The following is a 13,138-nucleotide window of genomic DNA, read 5'->3' as shown; positions in this document are numbered from 1 at the left end:
TGTTAGGCAATTATCTTCAACATGCAAATGCAGAATTAAGGAGGCTTTCAGAGAAATGGAGTTTCAGTATATTATGTCAAATCCAGGCATTGTGCAGGCTTGTGATCAAGTCAAAAAAGTTTCCACAATCCCGCTGTTAATGAAAGAAACACAAAGCAACAGCAGTGACTGTCACATTGTTTGCTGGAATATAGAAACAGCCCACTGTGAGGCATTGGTACGAATCCATCTGTAAGAAAAAAATCAAACCTGCCTAATTCTGCTGACTCTCTGTCACAAGCATAAGACCCAGAACTGTAGGTTTGAAATCTCTCAAAATCTGCCAACAATTCCATTCCATAAATAGCAAGTTTTGAAATTCACTGCTATACCTTTAAAGCACATTTGTAGTTGGGGGGGCTGTGCCATCTGTACCCACCAATGTGGGGGGAGGGCCCTGCCCCATCCATCTTAAATTAAGTGTAATAATTTCAAGATCACTAAACAAAAGAGTAGAGAGACTGTACCAAGATACCACAATTGTAGACTTTTTTCTCAAAATAACAGTCTAGCATTTCTGAGCAATGCATTTATGTTCCTTGGAACTGCAGCAGGTGAGAATTCCTGTTACCTATGTCAAGTCCAGGGTATGCACAACGTAATTGTCAAGCTGCAAGAAGTTTTCAAACTATTAAGTACTCTATGAAGAATGCACAAAGCAGCATCGATCTCTGTCACATTGTTTTTGCTGGAATATAGAAATACTCTTTTCAAGGCATAGGTGTGTCACCAGCACAACTACAGGTGGGTCATAGACTGTAATCAAATTCGCCTACTCCTCCTACCTACACTACTCTACTCTACTCTACAGAGCATGCTCAAATTCAAGGGAGTTTAAGACAGAATTAATGCTTGTAGAAGCATTATTACAACAGACAAGCCAGAGTTGTTTAAAAGTTACAGGGATGGGCGAATGTCAGAATTAAGTAAGACTTGTTTAGCAGCGAGCAGTTGTTGTTTCAGAGCATGAGTAAAAAAAAATGGATTTGTTTTCAAAGCTCCCAATGGAAAAGTGTTGTGAACGAATAGAGGAGATTTGTTCTGGACCAATGAAAAATAGCTTCAAGAAGAGATTAAAAGAAGAAACAAGAAGAAGATGTTGCTGTTATCAACGTATTTATTGAAACTGCTGAATAACTATCATCTAATAATGATGTTGCAAGCTCATGTAGCTCTGATGTGATTGTGTCCCAGAATGTCGAATATTCTATATCCGGAACCAAAATCAAATTGCCAGCTCATTAGAGTGACAGTGAAATATTCCAGTATATGAAAAAGCCTAATCTGATGTTTGAATGGTTTGCAGTCAAAATTCTTTCAAATATGAACAAAGTAATACAATTATAATAAAGAAAATGCAGTAAGATAATAAGTGTAATCACCTGCTATAATGTAATATTCATCTAATCTAACTTATTAGTCAAATATTAAGATATGACTTTTTTAGCTGAGACAGGTGGAAGCAATAAATTATATTGTTTTGTGACTTTCAGGAAATACCAGGATGTAAATGATTATGTGGTACACTTCCTCATTGTGTGTTAAAATAGCACATTGTCTGGTGTTTGTCTTCACTTATTTCTCTTGAAAACCCAGATGTAACTGCTTAAGCCATATGATGCTGAATAAACTACAGCAGTTACAGGGAAATGAAAAAGTGAACAATTGTTTTCATAGCCAATTGCATGTTTTGGTAGAAACAACCGCATGTTTTTCTGTACTCAAGCAAACAGCTGCAAAATGTAGGCACAAATTCCTTTTATTATCTACCGGGGCAGTGTGACTATATACAGCATGTATATTATTTACATAAGCTTTGAAGCTGTTCAAAGCTGTAACACGTAAACATATTTTCAAAAGTTACCATGTCTGAAGTGTATGGAAATTAATTTGCAAGCCTTGGAAATGCTTAAGATGTAATTTTAAAGAATATATTTCTACGTTGGCTGTCTCCATGCTGCCTACCTCATATCGACCCACAATATATTTTTCAAAAGTTTTAAACAAAGCTGTCGTACTATTTAAACATATTAAATGAAACAAGTTCTTGAACTACACGTGTGCCAAAAGCAAGCAACATTTTTCACAGAAAGCCATAAAATGAATGTATTGCCATGAATGTATCATTTAAGCAGCTGCACAGAATTGTGGGTGTCAGACTTATGCTTTCTTTTAATACAGTCCCTGTCTGCATACCCTGCTAAGTCTTGGTTACATTTTATTATTTGTTTCCAGCTGGTAAATGAGCAGCAAGAAAGCAGACCCCTCCTGAGCCCCTCCATTGATGACTTCCTCTGTGAGACAAAATCTGAAGCAGTGTCTCGACCGATAACTTCTAACACAGCAGGTAACATTCACAATTAATTTTTCTTCTTTTTTGTAATTTTAGAACATCATGTAAAACACTCCTTCAGACCCTTTAATTACTGTTATAACACAAGCATGGTTTTGTTGTTAAGCTCTATCGTTAAATGAAGTTGAATTTATCTCTATAATGTTCCATACCAATTTCTGTGCCCTGATGTATCCTCATTTTTGGAGAAAGTGCTGACAATGTTGTGTATTTTGTTTTATGAAGCACACAGTCATGTTATGTGCTCTTAACAATGAATATGTCTGAGTTAATGAAATATTTTTCTTACGCAGGTCCCATTAGCTTCATTTACACAATTGGGCTTGTCAAAATGTTGTATGCTACAAATTTCACAGTACTGCACTTTACCTGAGAAAAAGGTTACAGAAAGTGGAAAGTAGCATGAGAACACAAAAAGGAGCACAGGTAATAAAATTACAAGAATGGTAGTTTGGACAGGTACGAGGGAAGGGGAAACAGTGTAGAAGAGAAGGGATGAATCTAGTCACAATATAAAGGGAACTGAAGGTAAGAAAACAGAATCGAAACAACATGGAGGGAAGAATCACTGAAGTGGGAAATACATCAAAGAAATGACCAGAAGGATGAAGAGAAGGGCAGTTGTCGAAAGGAAGTGATAACATGAGCTCAGGAAATCTGGTAAGGCTGGAATGGAAAGGCCAAGCATATAGGAAGCCAAAAACATTGTGGGGAGAGAAGCATGGCCTCTTCAGTGGTGATAAAAGCCTATAAAAGCTGAGGGTTGAGCTGGAATCACTAATAGTCAACATTTTGGCTGACATGGTTTGAATGAAAGAGACGTGGCCAGTGGCTTAGTATCAGGATAGTGGGTATTCATAAATGGTCTGGTCAGGAAGGATGGTAGGGGTTGTGGAATGGTAAAAGCTAGTGCTATACCTAGGAATGGTTTGGAGTGAGAAGTGAACGATGAATAGATGAGGCAAGAAAAGTTTGCAGAAAAGATCAGACAGGGTGGCAGGAAGACGGAGTTAGCCAGTCAAAAAAAGTAAGCTGGCTGGCTTTAAACTGGTTTGGAGCAAACGAGTAAAAATGATACAGTAAGCATCATTTACAGGCCACGTCATGCATGTGAGAGAAATAAAGAGCTCTCCTGGTATATCATTAAACTCTGAGCAAGGAGGAGAGACATCATGATGGTGAGCCTCAACTTTCCAGAACTATATTGGAGGATCCTGTCATAAGGAAATGAAAAAAACAGGGGCGGCCCATGCTATTGGACTGCCGGACTGCAGCCCCCTCAACTGTAAAATAAAGAAAAAGTAATAAAATCAAAAAAAAATGAAAAGATAAAAAAAATCGTGAACTTTCGCGCATGCGCACTAGTCCGGACTGCTGCTGAGACAGTCTGGAGCATGGGCAGAGTGTCTCAGCAGCAGTCCTGACTGGGAAACATGACAACCAGAGCTCCCAGAAGTCTATGCAGTTGTAAACTACATAAACTGTCCTGGAACTCGCTGGGAAAACACATCGGGGTCGGACTGCGACGTCAACAGTCTGGAGATTGCTGCAGTCGCGACGGGCAGGGGTCTCATCGGGGGAAGATCTCGCAACAGGTGGGGTCTGTGGACAGGGATTTGGAGTGGTTTGCTACAAGATCAGGTAAGTGTGTGGACAGGGATTTGGATGTATGGTTTGCTACAAGGTGTAGTGTGTGTGTGTGTGTGTGTGTGTGTAAATGCCCCAGGTGCAATATACTGGTGGTTAGACTCATGGTGGTGTGGTAGGGAATACCTCAGGCTTGAACCCTGTACCTTGTATGCAGGTGTTAAAGACCTGGATTCCCTACCCACCACCATTTGTAAAAAAATTGCAGATTTTTGCCTCATATTTGATCTGATCTGTTCCTCATAATATCTGTGGTTTGTAAATGTTGCGATGCTTGATATTTGATGGTGCAGTGGTAGCATGGTTGCCTCACGGCTGCAGGTTCTCAGGTTTGATTCTTGGCTGGAGTGCCTTCTTTGTGGGGTCTGTATCTTCTCCCTGTGTTTGTGTGGGTTTGCGTTTGTGTCCTCCCATGTTACAAAGACATGTCTGCATTATTTCTTCCTGGGCCTTTGCTGAAAATTGTTTTTTTGTTCCAAGTCTGACTGTCTTGATTAACAAATGTTAAATAAAATTGACAGGCATTTGAATTTCAGACTTCAGGTTTCTGAATGTTTAATTCCTTACATATTTGATGGTGCAGTCATGCAGTGGCAGTATTGTTGCCTCACAGCTATAGGTTTTCTGGTTTGATTCTTGGCTGGGGTGCCTTCTGTGTGTAGTCTGCATCTTTTCCCTGTGTTTGTGTGGATTTGCTCTGGTGTCCTGCCATTTTACAAAGACATGTGTCTACAGTATTTCTCCCTGGGCCTCTGCTGAAAATTGTTTTTGTTCCATCAGAAGTAAAATTGACAGACATTTGAATTTCAGACTTCATATTCTTCAGAAAATACATAATAAAACAACTTTTTATTCTAACAATAAATATATAGTAACACAACCTTTTATTATAGCAATTTTCTAAGTTTATAAGATGACTCTTTGAAATTTGTCCTTATTTTTTGGACTGTATTACCCTGTTATTGGCTTTGTCCAGGTTTTTTGTGCTAAGGTCGACAGCTATGGCAAGAACTGAATTCACTGAATATGTTTGAGGGCTGTATTCCCTCATTACTGGGTTTGTCCAGGTGTTTTGTGCTAAGAGGTTGGCAGCTATGGTGAGAACTGAATTCATTAAACGATAGCCATTTAAGTTTCAGTCTTCCTCTCTTTCACAAAGCAACTGATTTGGCATAGTGGTATGTTGCTCTGACTGTTTTGCACAGGGACCTTGGCAGTAAAATGTATGGTGGTAACACAGCATTTTTCTTTCACAAAGCAGGTGATTTGGCATAGTGGTATGTTGTTCTGGCTCTTTTGCACAGGGACCTTGGCAGTAAAATGTATGGTGGTTGTATAATCTTGGAAAGCTGCTAGAATAAAATGCTGTGGCATTTTATTCTAGCAGCTTTCCAAGATTATACAAGCAATGTTTAATGTGTCCCTGGTTTTTGCCCTTTTGACCCACCCCAATAAATTTGGCTTTTTCCAGATTTCTTGTGCTGCGAAGTTGAGATGCAGTTGAGTATTGAGTAGATTTTACAAGGAGCTGAGAGCTGCAGGAAGAGAAGTTTAGTGCTGATTATGCTAAGTCAGCTCACATTGCTAATAGCACAACAGGTTGTGTACTTGCTTTTGATGCAGAAGGTTGTTGGTTCTACTCCCATAAGGGGTGAATGCTGCCGTACTGAAAGTTAAGATACTAACTATGAGCCTGTTATCAGTTTGCCATCCATTTCCTATTGCAATATTACTACCTTATTTTTAATGCAATTTAGGCAATTTATTCCTCAGGGGCATCAGATACTTTATTTTTCGATGAAACCATGAAATATAAAGGTGATTGCTAGCAGCAACCTCTTCATTACAGATTTATTTAACGTGGAATTATTTAGATGACTTTTTTACTACTTCAGAGATTGTGCATATTTACTGATAATGGTGGTCTGTAGAATTGTGCATATTTACTGATAGTAGTGGACTGTAGAAGTTTGAGTAGACTTTTATGATGGAAATGTTCTGAATTGGACAGTTTTGTCATTGGTGTATGCGTTTTGTTTCATTGTTTACTGGAAAAATGTTCAAAGCAATAGGAAGGTGTATCAAAGAGCACATGTATGTTTCATATGCAAGGGGCCTATGATTTGAAAACAGCCCAGAATTAATCTTTATCTGCCACAGGTAAAATGTATTTTCTTTGAATATGGGTTTCAATGAATGTGAGTTTCAATGGCAGAGACGTTTTAATGCCAAGTTTGTTTAGCAGATGTCTTAGTGTTTGTCCTGTAAAATGCAAGTTCAAATCATCATACAAGTAAATCAGTATGCACATTAGTGTTTATGGAAAATGGAGTGAAATAGCCAAGTAATGGATCATTGGAATGGCTGCAGGGGGAGGCTCCATTCGACCATGGTTTTGTGAGGGGGAAGGGCTACAAACCTAGGCAGTCCCAGCTGAACCATACTGCCCAACTGTCCATATTTTCAAAGAATGAATAGATTTTTTGCTTTTTATTTTTGGTTTGTTCCTCATAAAATTTGTGGTTTTCTGGCAAATCATTTAGGAATTAAGTCACTAAATAATGACACACTGTGTTTCAGACTTCATAACTTTCAGAAAAATGCATGCTAAAGTAAGACCTGTTCTATCAACTGTCTCAGTTTATACAAGAGCAATTTTTAGTACTGTTTATATGTCCCCCCAATATATTTGGCCTTGTCCAGATTTATTGCATTAACAGGTTGAGAGGTACATGCAAATAAATTGCTTTATAGAATTAGGCATAGCTAAACCTCTCAACTGTCCCTGATTTTGGCTCAAAATGTTGCTCTTCCCCTAATGATCCCTCCCCAAAATAGCAATTTTGGAATAAAACATGGAGGGTTTATAATTAAGAAATAACTGTAATAATCAATTAGATTACTTTTATTTCAGAAATGCATGTAGATTCTTTTATTTTGTCAGCTGCTCAAGTTAGCAGTACTAATATTAAAGTGTCCCTTCTTTGACAGGTTCCCAGCTGTATTGTGTTGCTATTTTATATTTTTACATCACATTTTTGGTCCATTTTTCATAAAATTGTATTTTTTTGGCAAATTAGTGACAAATCATTAAAGACTGAAGTTAGAAAATAATGACAGACATTTGAGTTTCAGATTTCATACCATTCAGAAAATTCATACTATTGCAAGACCTCTATTATCTTTCTAAGTTTATAAGAGCAATATTTTAAAAATTGTCCTTATTTTTGGGCCTTTGTCCCATTTGTTTGTATGGCTTTGTCCAGATTTCTTGCTCTGAGGTTGAGAGGTATGACAAATGCGTCAGGGCCATCAGAAGTCAGCCAGAGACATTTCAAACTGTGACATACTTGTTGCACCCCACTCCCCCATGTAGTGACTCTGGATGTGTCAAAGCAAGGCAAGTAGTAGTTGTGCAGTGTAAATGTGTAGAGTATCCCCCCCATCCAAGGTAGACACAAGTACTAGGGTGGCTTTTCATCTGTCCTGGATTTTTACAGAATGGTCTGGTTTCTGTCATATTTTTTGTACTGTTGATTTATGCTTATTACTCAGAGTGCCTGTTGCTCTGTGTTTAAGTAGTAATACTTTAATGACCATTAGGTAAGCTTGGCTGAGATTGCAAGATGCAAGTAAGCTTTAATAAGCATACTGTTAAAGAATTGCCAACACTGAAAGCCTTTCTGTTGCCATGTAGAGAATACTTAACTAGAAAATGTATAAGCCTTGGGTATTGAAATGCATATGCCAGTATTTGTAATAAAGGACAGGATTACATTATTTTAAGAATCTCATTGCACTTGGAGACTTCCAGTCATCTCCGCAGGCTTTACCCGTAAACAGAATGCCAATCGTGTGGTCCATAACCTGTACAGTAATCCTTTTAAGAAATATATCTTGAGCTTATTCCTTGTTTGCTTTTCATTTTTTACTTTGATCATGTTTTCCCAATGAAACAAGTAGATGTCAGGCAGCAGGTCTTTTTTTGGATAAGGAACATTTTTACAAGTGGGGGCATCAGAGATTTCTACTTTCAGCATGTTACTTGGTACTTCAATAAAACTGAATATAAATTATAATTAGAACTGCAGTACAAAAAGTGGTTTGAGTTGAGTGCTGCTTGTTTTTCTTATACTTGATTTTGACTGGCATTCCATTAATGTATTTAAAAAAAAGTAATTTATTTTTTCATGCCTCACAACCTTTTTTGTTTCCATCTAGATATTAAGCTGTCATGCAGTCAATGCATTCAAATATTTTTATTCTTCTACACTTCATTTTGTTTTGATTGGACTCTCGTAATGACGGTTTGGCACCCAGGGCAGTATATTTAGTTTTTGTGGTTTTGACCATAGCTCCTCCCCTTTCTAGTTGGCCACACCCCTTCCCATTGACCCCACCCATTCAGCTGTCTCCTGCAGCCCCCCTTTGATTTGAAGTCACCAGCCGCCACTGGAAAAAAATATAGTAAAACAAATGATTAAGATACTCATTTTGTGAAAAAAATCAAAAGAAATTATGAAAATTGCAAAAGGAAAGGAGAATTTCAGTTTTCTCAAAGTTATAAATAGAAGGCAACCAAAACTATTTTTCTGTATGTGATTTAAAAATGTAGAAATTCTGTCCTGATCCCATTCACTACAAAATTTTGACTTTCAGAAATTCAGTATTTGGATGTGGGCATTTATTCTCACAGTGGTAATAAAAAAAATCTTTCTGTCCTTTACAGGAAACATACCTTACCAAAAACATTTTTGTATGCCTCCGATGAATACCCTTCCCACTTGATAAAGTCTCTTCCTTATGGGGAATTTCTAAGAAATCGTGCTTTGTGCTCCAAAGAACATGACTTCAACCATATAACTCAGAAGATGGTCTAAACACTCTGTTAGACTTATTCTGAGATACAAGGTAGAAGATAAAAATAAGACTTTCAGATATATGCACAAACCACGCAAACTGAAGGCAACATCAAAAATGAGGATAACTAATTTATATGCTATGCACCCAATATAGACAGGATAATGTGTATTTTAAAGATGCAATGGTATATTGTCACCTCTGATGAAATTCTAAAGTCAATACATTTATATATTGCTTATACAAGTTCACTGGGTATAGGTGATTGCACAATACATGCTATGGACTATAGGGAAGATATGAGCATCCTGAGACAATGTAGCAATTGGCTCATGTACCCAGACAACCTTTTAATGTTTAAAGAAGCTAACACAGTATGCAAGAGATGCACATACATAACTTCCTTGACAAAATTGTCATTTACAAACAAGACAGTGAAGAACATACACATTCTCTACATCGTTCACACATACCACACATCACACACATAAACCTTCTTATGCTGAGGCACTTAAAAGAAACCTCTTCATACCTCAAAGACATCCTAAGCCATCAAATGACAACAGCTATCCTCAGCAATCACTAAAGCGCACATCAAAAGCAGCACCTAGCACTACATGTAAGCCTGCACCCAATAATTCCCCCAAAACAAAGCCCATAATGCAAGCAAACACTTTATCTAGTACTCTTGTCATAAGGGATTCTATTGTACGACACAAAGATGGCCCTCCCTCGAGGCTGGTCAGGGAGAAGATAATTGTTAGTTGCCTATCTGGAGCAAAGATCCACAGTATTATGCTCGCACTTAAGTCACTTTACCATAGGTGCCAATATGATTTTATCATAATCCATGTGGGTGTAAATGACCTAAGACGTACCTGACTGGACTATATGAAAAGAGACATTATGGATCTCTCTGAATAGGTGCCACAGACAGGTACGTGCCTTGCATTGAGCAGCATTCTATCTTCACTAAGGATTATGCCACAGTATGAACAGAAAATGATTGATTTTAATAACTGGCTTAGTTTCTGGTGTCACTCCGGCGGAATCCACTATCTATTAGCATGTGACAAGATAGTTAACTAACCACTTTGATTTGCCAAGGATGGTCTGTACCTGTCCTCCTTGGCTTTTGGACATCAACTAAAACTTTATCCAGCCCTTAGAGCCTTTTTTAGGCAGTGTCAATATAAAACTATCGGCATAGCAAAAAAAACTAAAGGCAACTTTAAGGTGTTACTGCTCAGTACTTGGAGCCTAAACAAGAAACTTCACACCCTTCCAGCTGTCCTCACTCTGGGAAATGTAGACATCTATGCTGTCAGAGAGACTTGGTTTAAAGGCACAGCAAGTACTCTGACAGTGGAAGGCTACAGTGCCTACCACACGTTTAGACTAACAGCAGCTCAGACAAGAGCTAAAGGTGTCTCTGTCTACATTAGCAACTAATACAACTCCAGGTTGGTTAAAGCTGATGATGGCCTGGAGTTTATCCATGCCCAAGTCTCGATAGACTAGGTTCCTTACCATGTCCAGGCCAGCTACAGGTCACCCTCTATAACTCACTAAGCTCAGAATTCTTAGCTAGACCTATTTGAGATGATCACCATCCAAACAAATATCCTATTCATTGGAGAATTTAACTATTTTCATTGGAGACTTCAACTACCCTTCTTTTGACAGGGAAACATACACTGCCTCTAACTCACAGGCACAACATTTCCTGGACTTTATCGACACAAACACCTTGAACCAGATCTTGCACATTCCAACCTGAAAATAAAACATATTGGACCTAGTATTCACCAATATGGGTAAGTATTGCAGCCCGCACATATGGTACAGCCTCATTGGTGAGGTCAGACAATGAAGCTGTCTCCCTTGAAATATCCAGAAAACCTAACTAAACTCGTAACATTTTAGGAAGTATTTCAAAGCAAAGTACATCCTATTAAGTAACAGTTTGTCAAAATCATGGTTCCCCCAAACCCCGAAAACACAGCTACCCATGCAGAATTATTTACAGAAACCCTCTGCAAACATGTAAATGGCTGCATTGAGGCTGTCATACCTACCAGAAATAATCCCAGATCTAATACCAAAATCAAACCCCACTGGTGGAATCCTTACCTTAACAGTATATAACAAAAGAAAAAAAAGTCATAGCCAAAATCAGAAAGAGCAACTCCCACAGAGACAAAAGCTCTCTGATTTAACTAAGCAAGAAACTAAGAGGTCTAATAAAGTCCAACAATGCCAATTACAAGGTTAAGATAGCCTCCCAGGCTAAGGATAATTATGAGGCCTTCTTTAGCTATGTCAGGAACTTTAAAGGTAACACTTAGCAGTGTGCAGAACTGGTGGTAAATGGCACAGCCTTCACTGGCCAGGGTAACATAGCAAATCTACTAGCTGATAAATTTAGCCCTAACTTCAGCCCCCACTACCTCCTGTGAAATCCCTTCTAGCATATTTTTTTCAACTATCAACAGGGAGCAGGTACTGGTGATACTCACTAAGGCCAAACACACTGCTTCAGAGGTCCCAACACTATCTCCAGTTGCTTTCTAAATAGCCTAAAACATGACCTATCAGGACCACCTGAGGCAATCTTTAACTACAGCCTCAAAACAGGTTACATGCCAGGTGAATGGAAAACTACAACGATCTTCCCTGTTCATAAGGATGGATCATCGATTGACCCCAGGAACTGCAGACCCATCAGTTTCACAAGCCTAATTTGCAAAACCATGGAACAAATTATCATGGAAATGATCAACAAGGACATTGGCAACCAACAGACACTAGAGCCAACCCAGTTTGGCTTTGTTTAGGGAAGGTCTTGCCTACACAACCTGGTAGACTTCTTTGAGGGGGTCACCAAGACTGTGGATGATAGATAGGAAAATGGTACATACCACCTACCTTGACCTGCCAGAGATGTTCAATACAATACTCCACTCAGATATTGCTAACAAACTGTCAGAATTAGGCATAAATCCATATGTAACTCACTGGACTGGGGCCTGTCTCTCAAATAGGACCCAAGAAGTCAAGATTGGTGAGACTATCTCCACCAGGAGACTTGTCACCAGCAGAGTATTCCAAGTCTCAGTGCTGGACCCACTCCTGTTTGGCATCTACTTCTTGGAAGTAAATGCTAACATCAAAGGCCTCTAGCTCACCAAGTTTGCAGATGACTGTAAATTTGGAGCTATTATAGATTCCCCTCATGATACCAACATCCTACAAGAGAGTCAAACACAAACAATTAACTGGTTCCAAAGCAACAGATTAAAACTCAGCATGAAAAAATATTTTATAGTTCCCTGTGAGAAATCGTCCACCTAAACTAATTAATTCATCAGTAAAACATCACTAAGAGTTGACCAGCTATTTAGGGATCTGGCAACAAATGTAGACAAAAATCTGGCATTCAAACAACATGTAGCCAAGATAGTAAGAAATCATTCTATGTCACCCAACTCATAAATAAGGGTACTTCATCCAAGTCCAAGAAAGTGACAGTACCACTTTACTGATCCCTTATCAGACCCATCATTGAGTACAATGTACACCAAAAACCTTACAAACCTACACTAAACCTTACATACACAACTATCTATGCACTAACCTTAAACCAAACCCTAACCCTAAGGTCCATCACTATCGCACACTTACCTTACCTACACCCTAACCCTAACTTACTTAACCCGCCCCTAAACCTAAAGTCCGTCACTATCGCACACTTACCTGACCCGCACCCTACCCTAACGTTCATCACTATCACACACTTACCTTACCCACACCCTGACCCTAACGTCCGTCCCTATCGCACACTTACCTTAACATGTCGGTGTTCTGAGCGTCAGAATTCTTAACATTCGATCATCTCCGTTGTCGATCTTCCGGTGTCGGTGTTCTCATTGTCGGCATTGTGGACTTTCAGCGTTTTCAGGTAGATCCATATATATATATATATATATATATATATATATATATATATATATCTATACACACATACACCCTGCACCCCTCATGTGGGGGTCTGTGCCCCCCACACACCCCCTACTTATATATACTAACTCTGAGGTCACACTAAACACCAACACACACAAAACCCACCAACATCCATTCCACACCCCCTTCACACAAACACACATCACACAGATACAAACACCACCACTCTCAACACTGACACAACTCACACTCTCACCTACGTACCCTAACCCTAAC

General features: G+C 38.8%; 1 protein-coding gene across 1 annotated transcript in view; it reads left to right on the top strand.

The window, feature by feature from the left end:
• The window catches only part of PEX5L (peroxisomal biogenesis factor 5 like), a 1,534,471-nt gene that overhangs the window by 149,539 nt on the left and 1,371,794 nt on the right, over positions 1-13,138 (top strand). Inside the window, exon 2 of the mRNA XM_044070386.1 lies at positions 2,275-2,386. Within this exon, the coding sequence (XP_043926321.1) occupies positions 2,275-2,386 (112 nt within the window). The remainder of the gene's footprint in view (positions 1-2,274; positions 2,387-13,138) is intronic.

The sequence above is a fragment of the Protopterus annectens genome, chromosome 4.part1 (assembly GCF_019279795.1).
Source record: "Protopterus annectens isolate FY-2018-M chromosome 4.part1, PAN1.0, whole genome shotgun sequence".
NCBI lineage: Eukaryota > Metazoa > Chordata > Ceratodontiformes > Protopteridae > Protopterus > Protopterus annectens.
The sequence above is the reverse complement of the archived record's forward strand: the minus strand, read 5'-3'. Positions and strand labels throughout refer to the sequence as shown.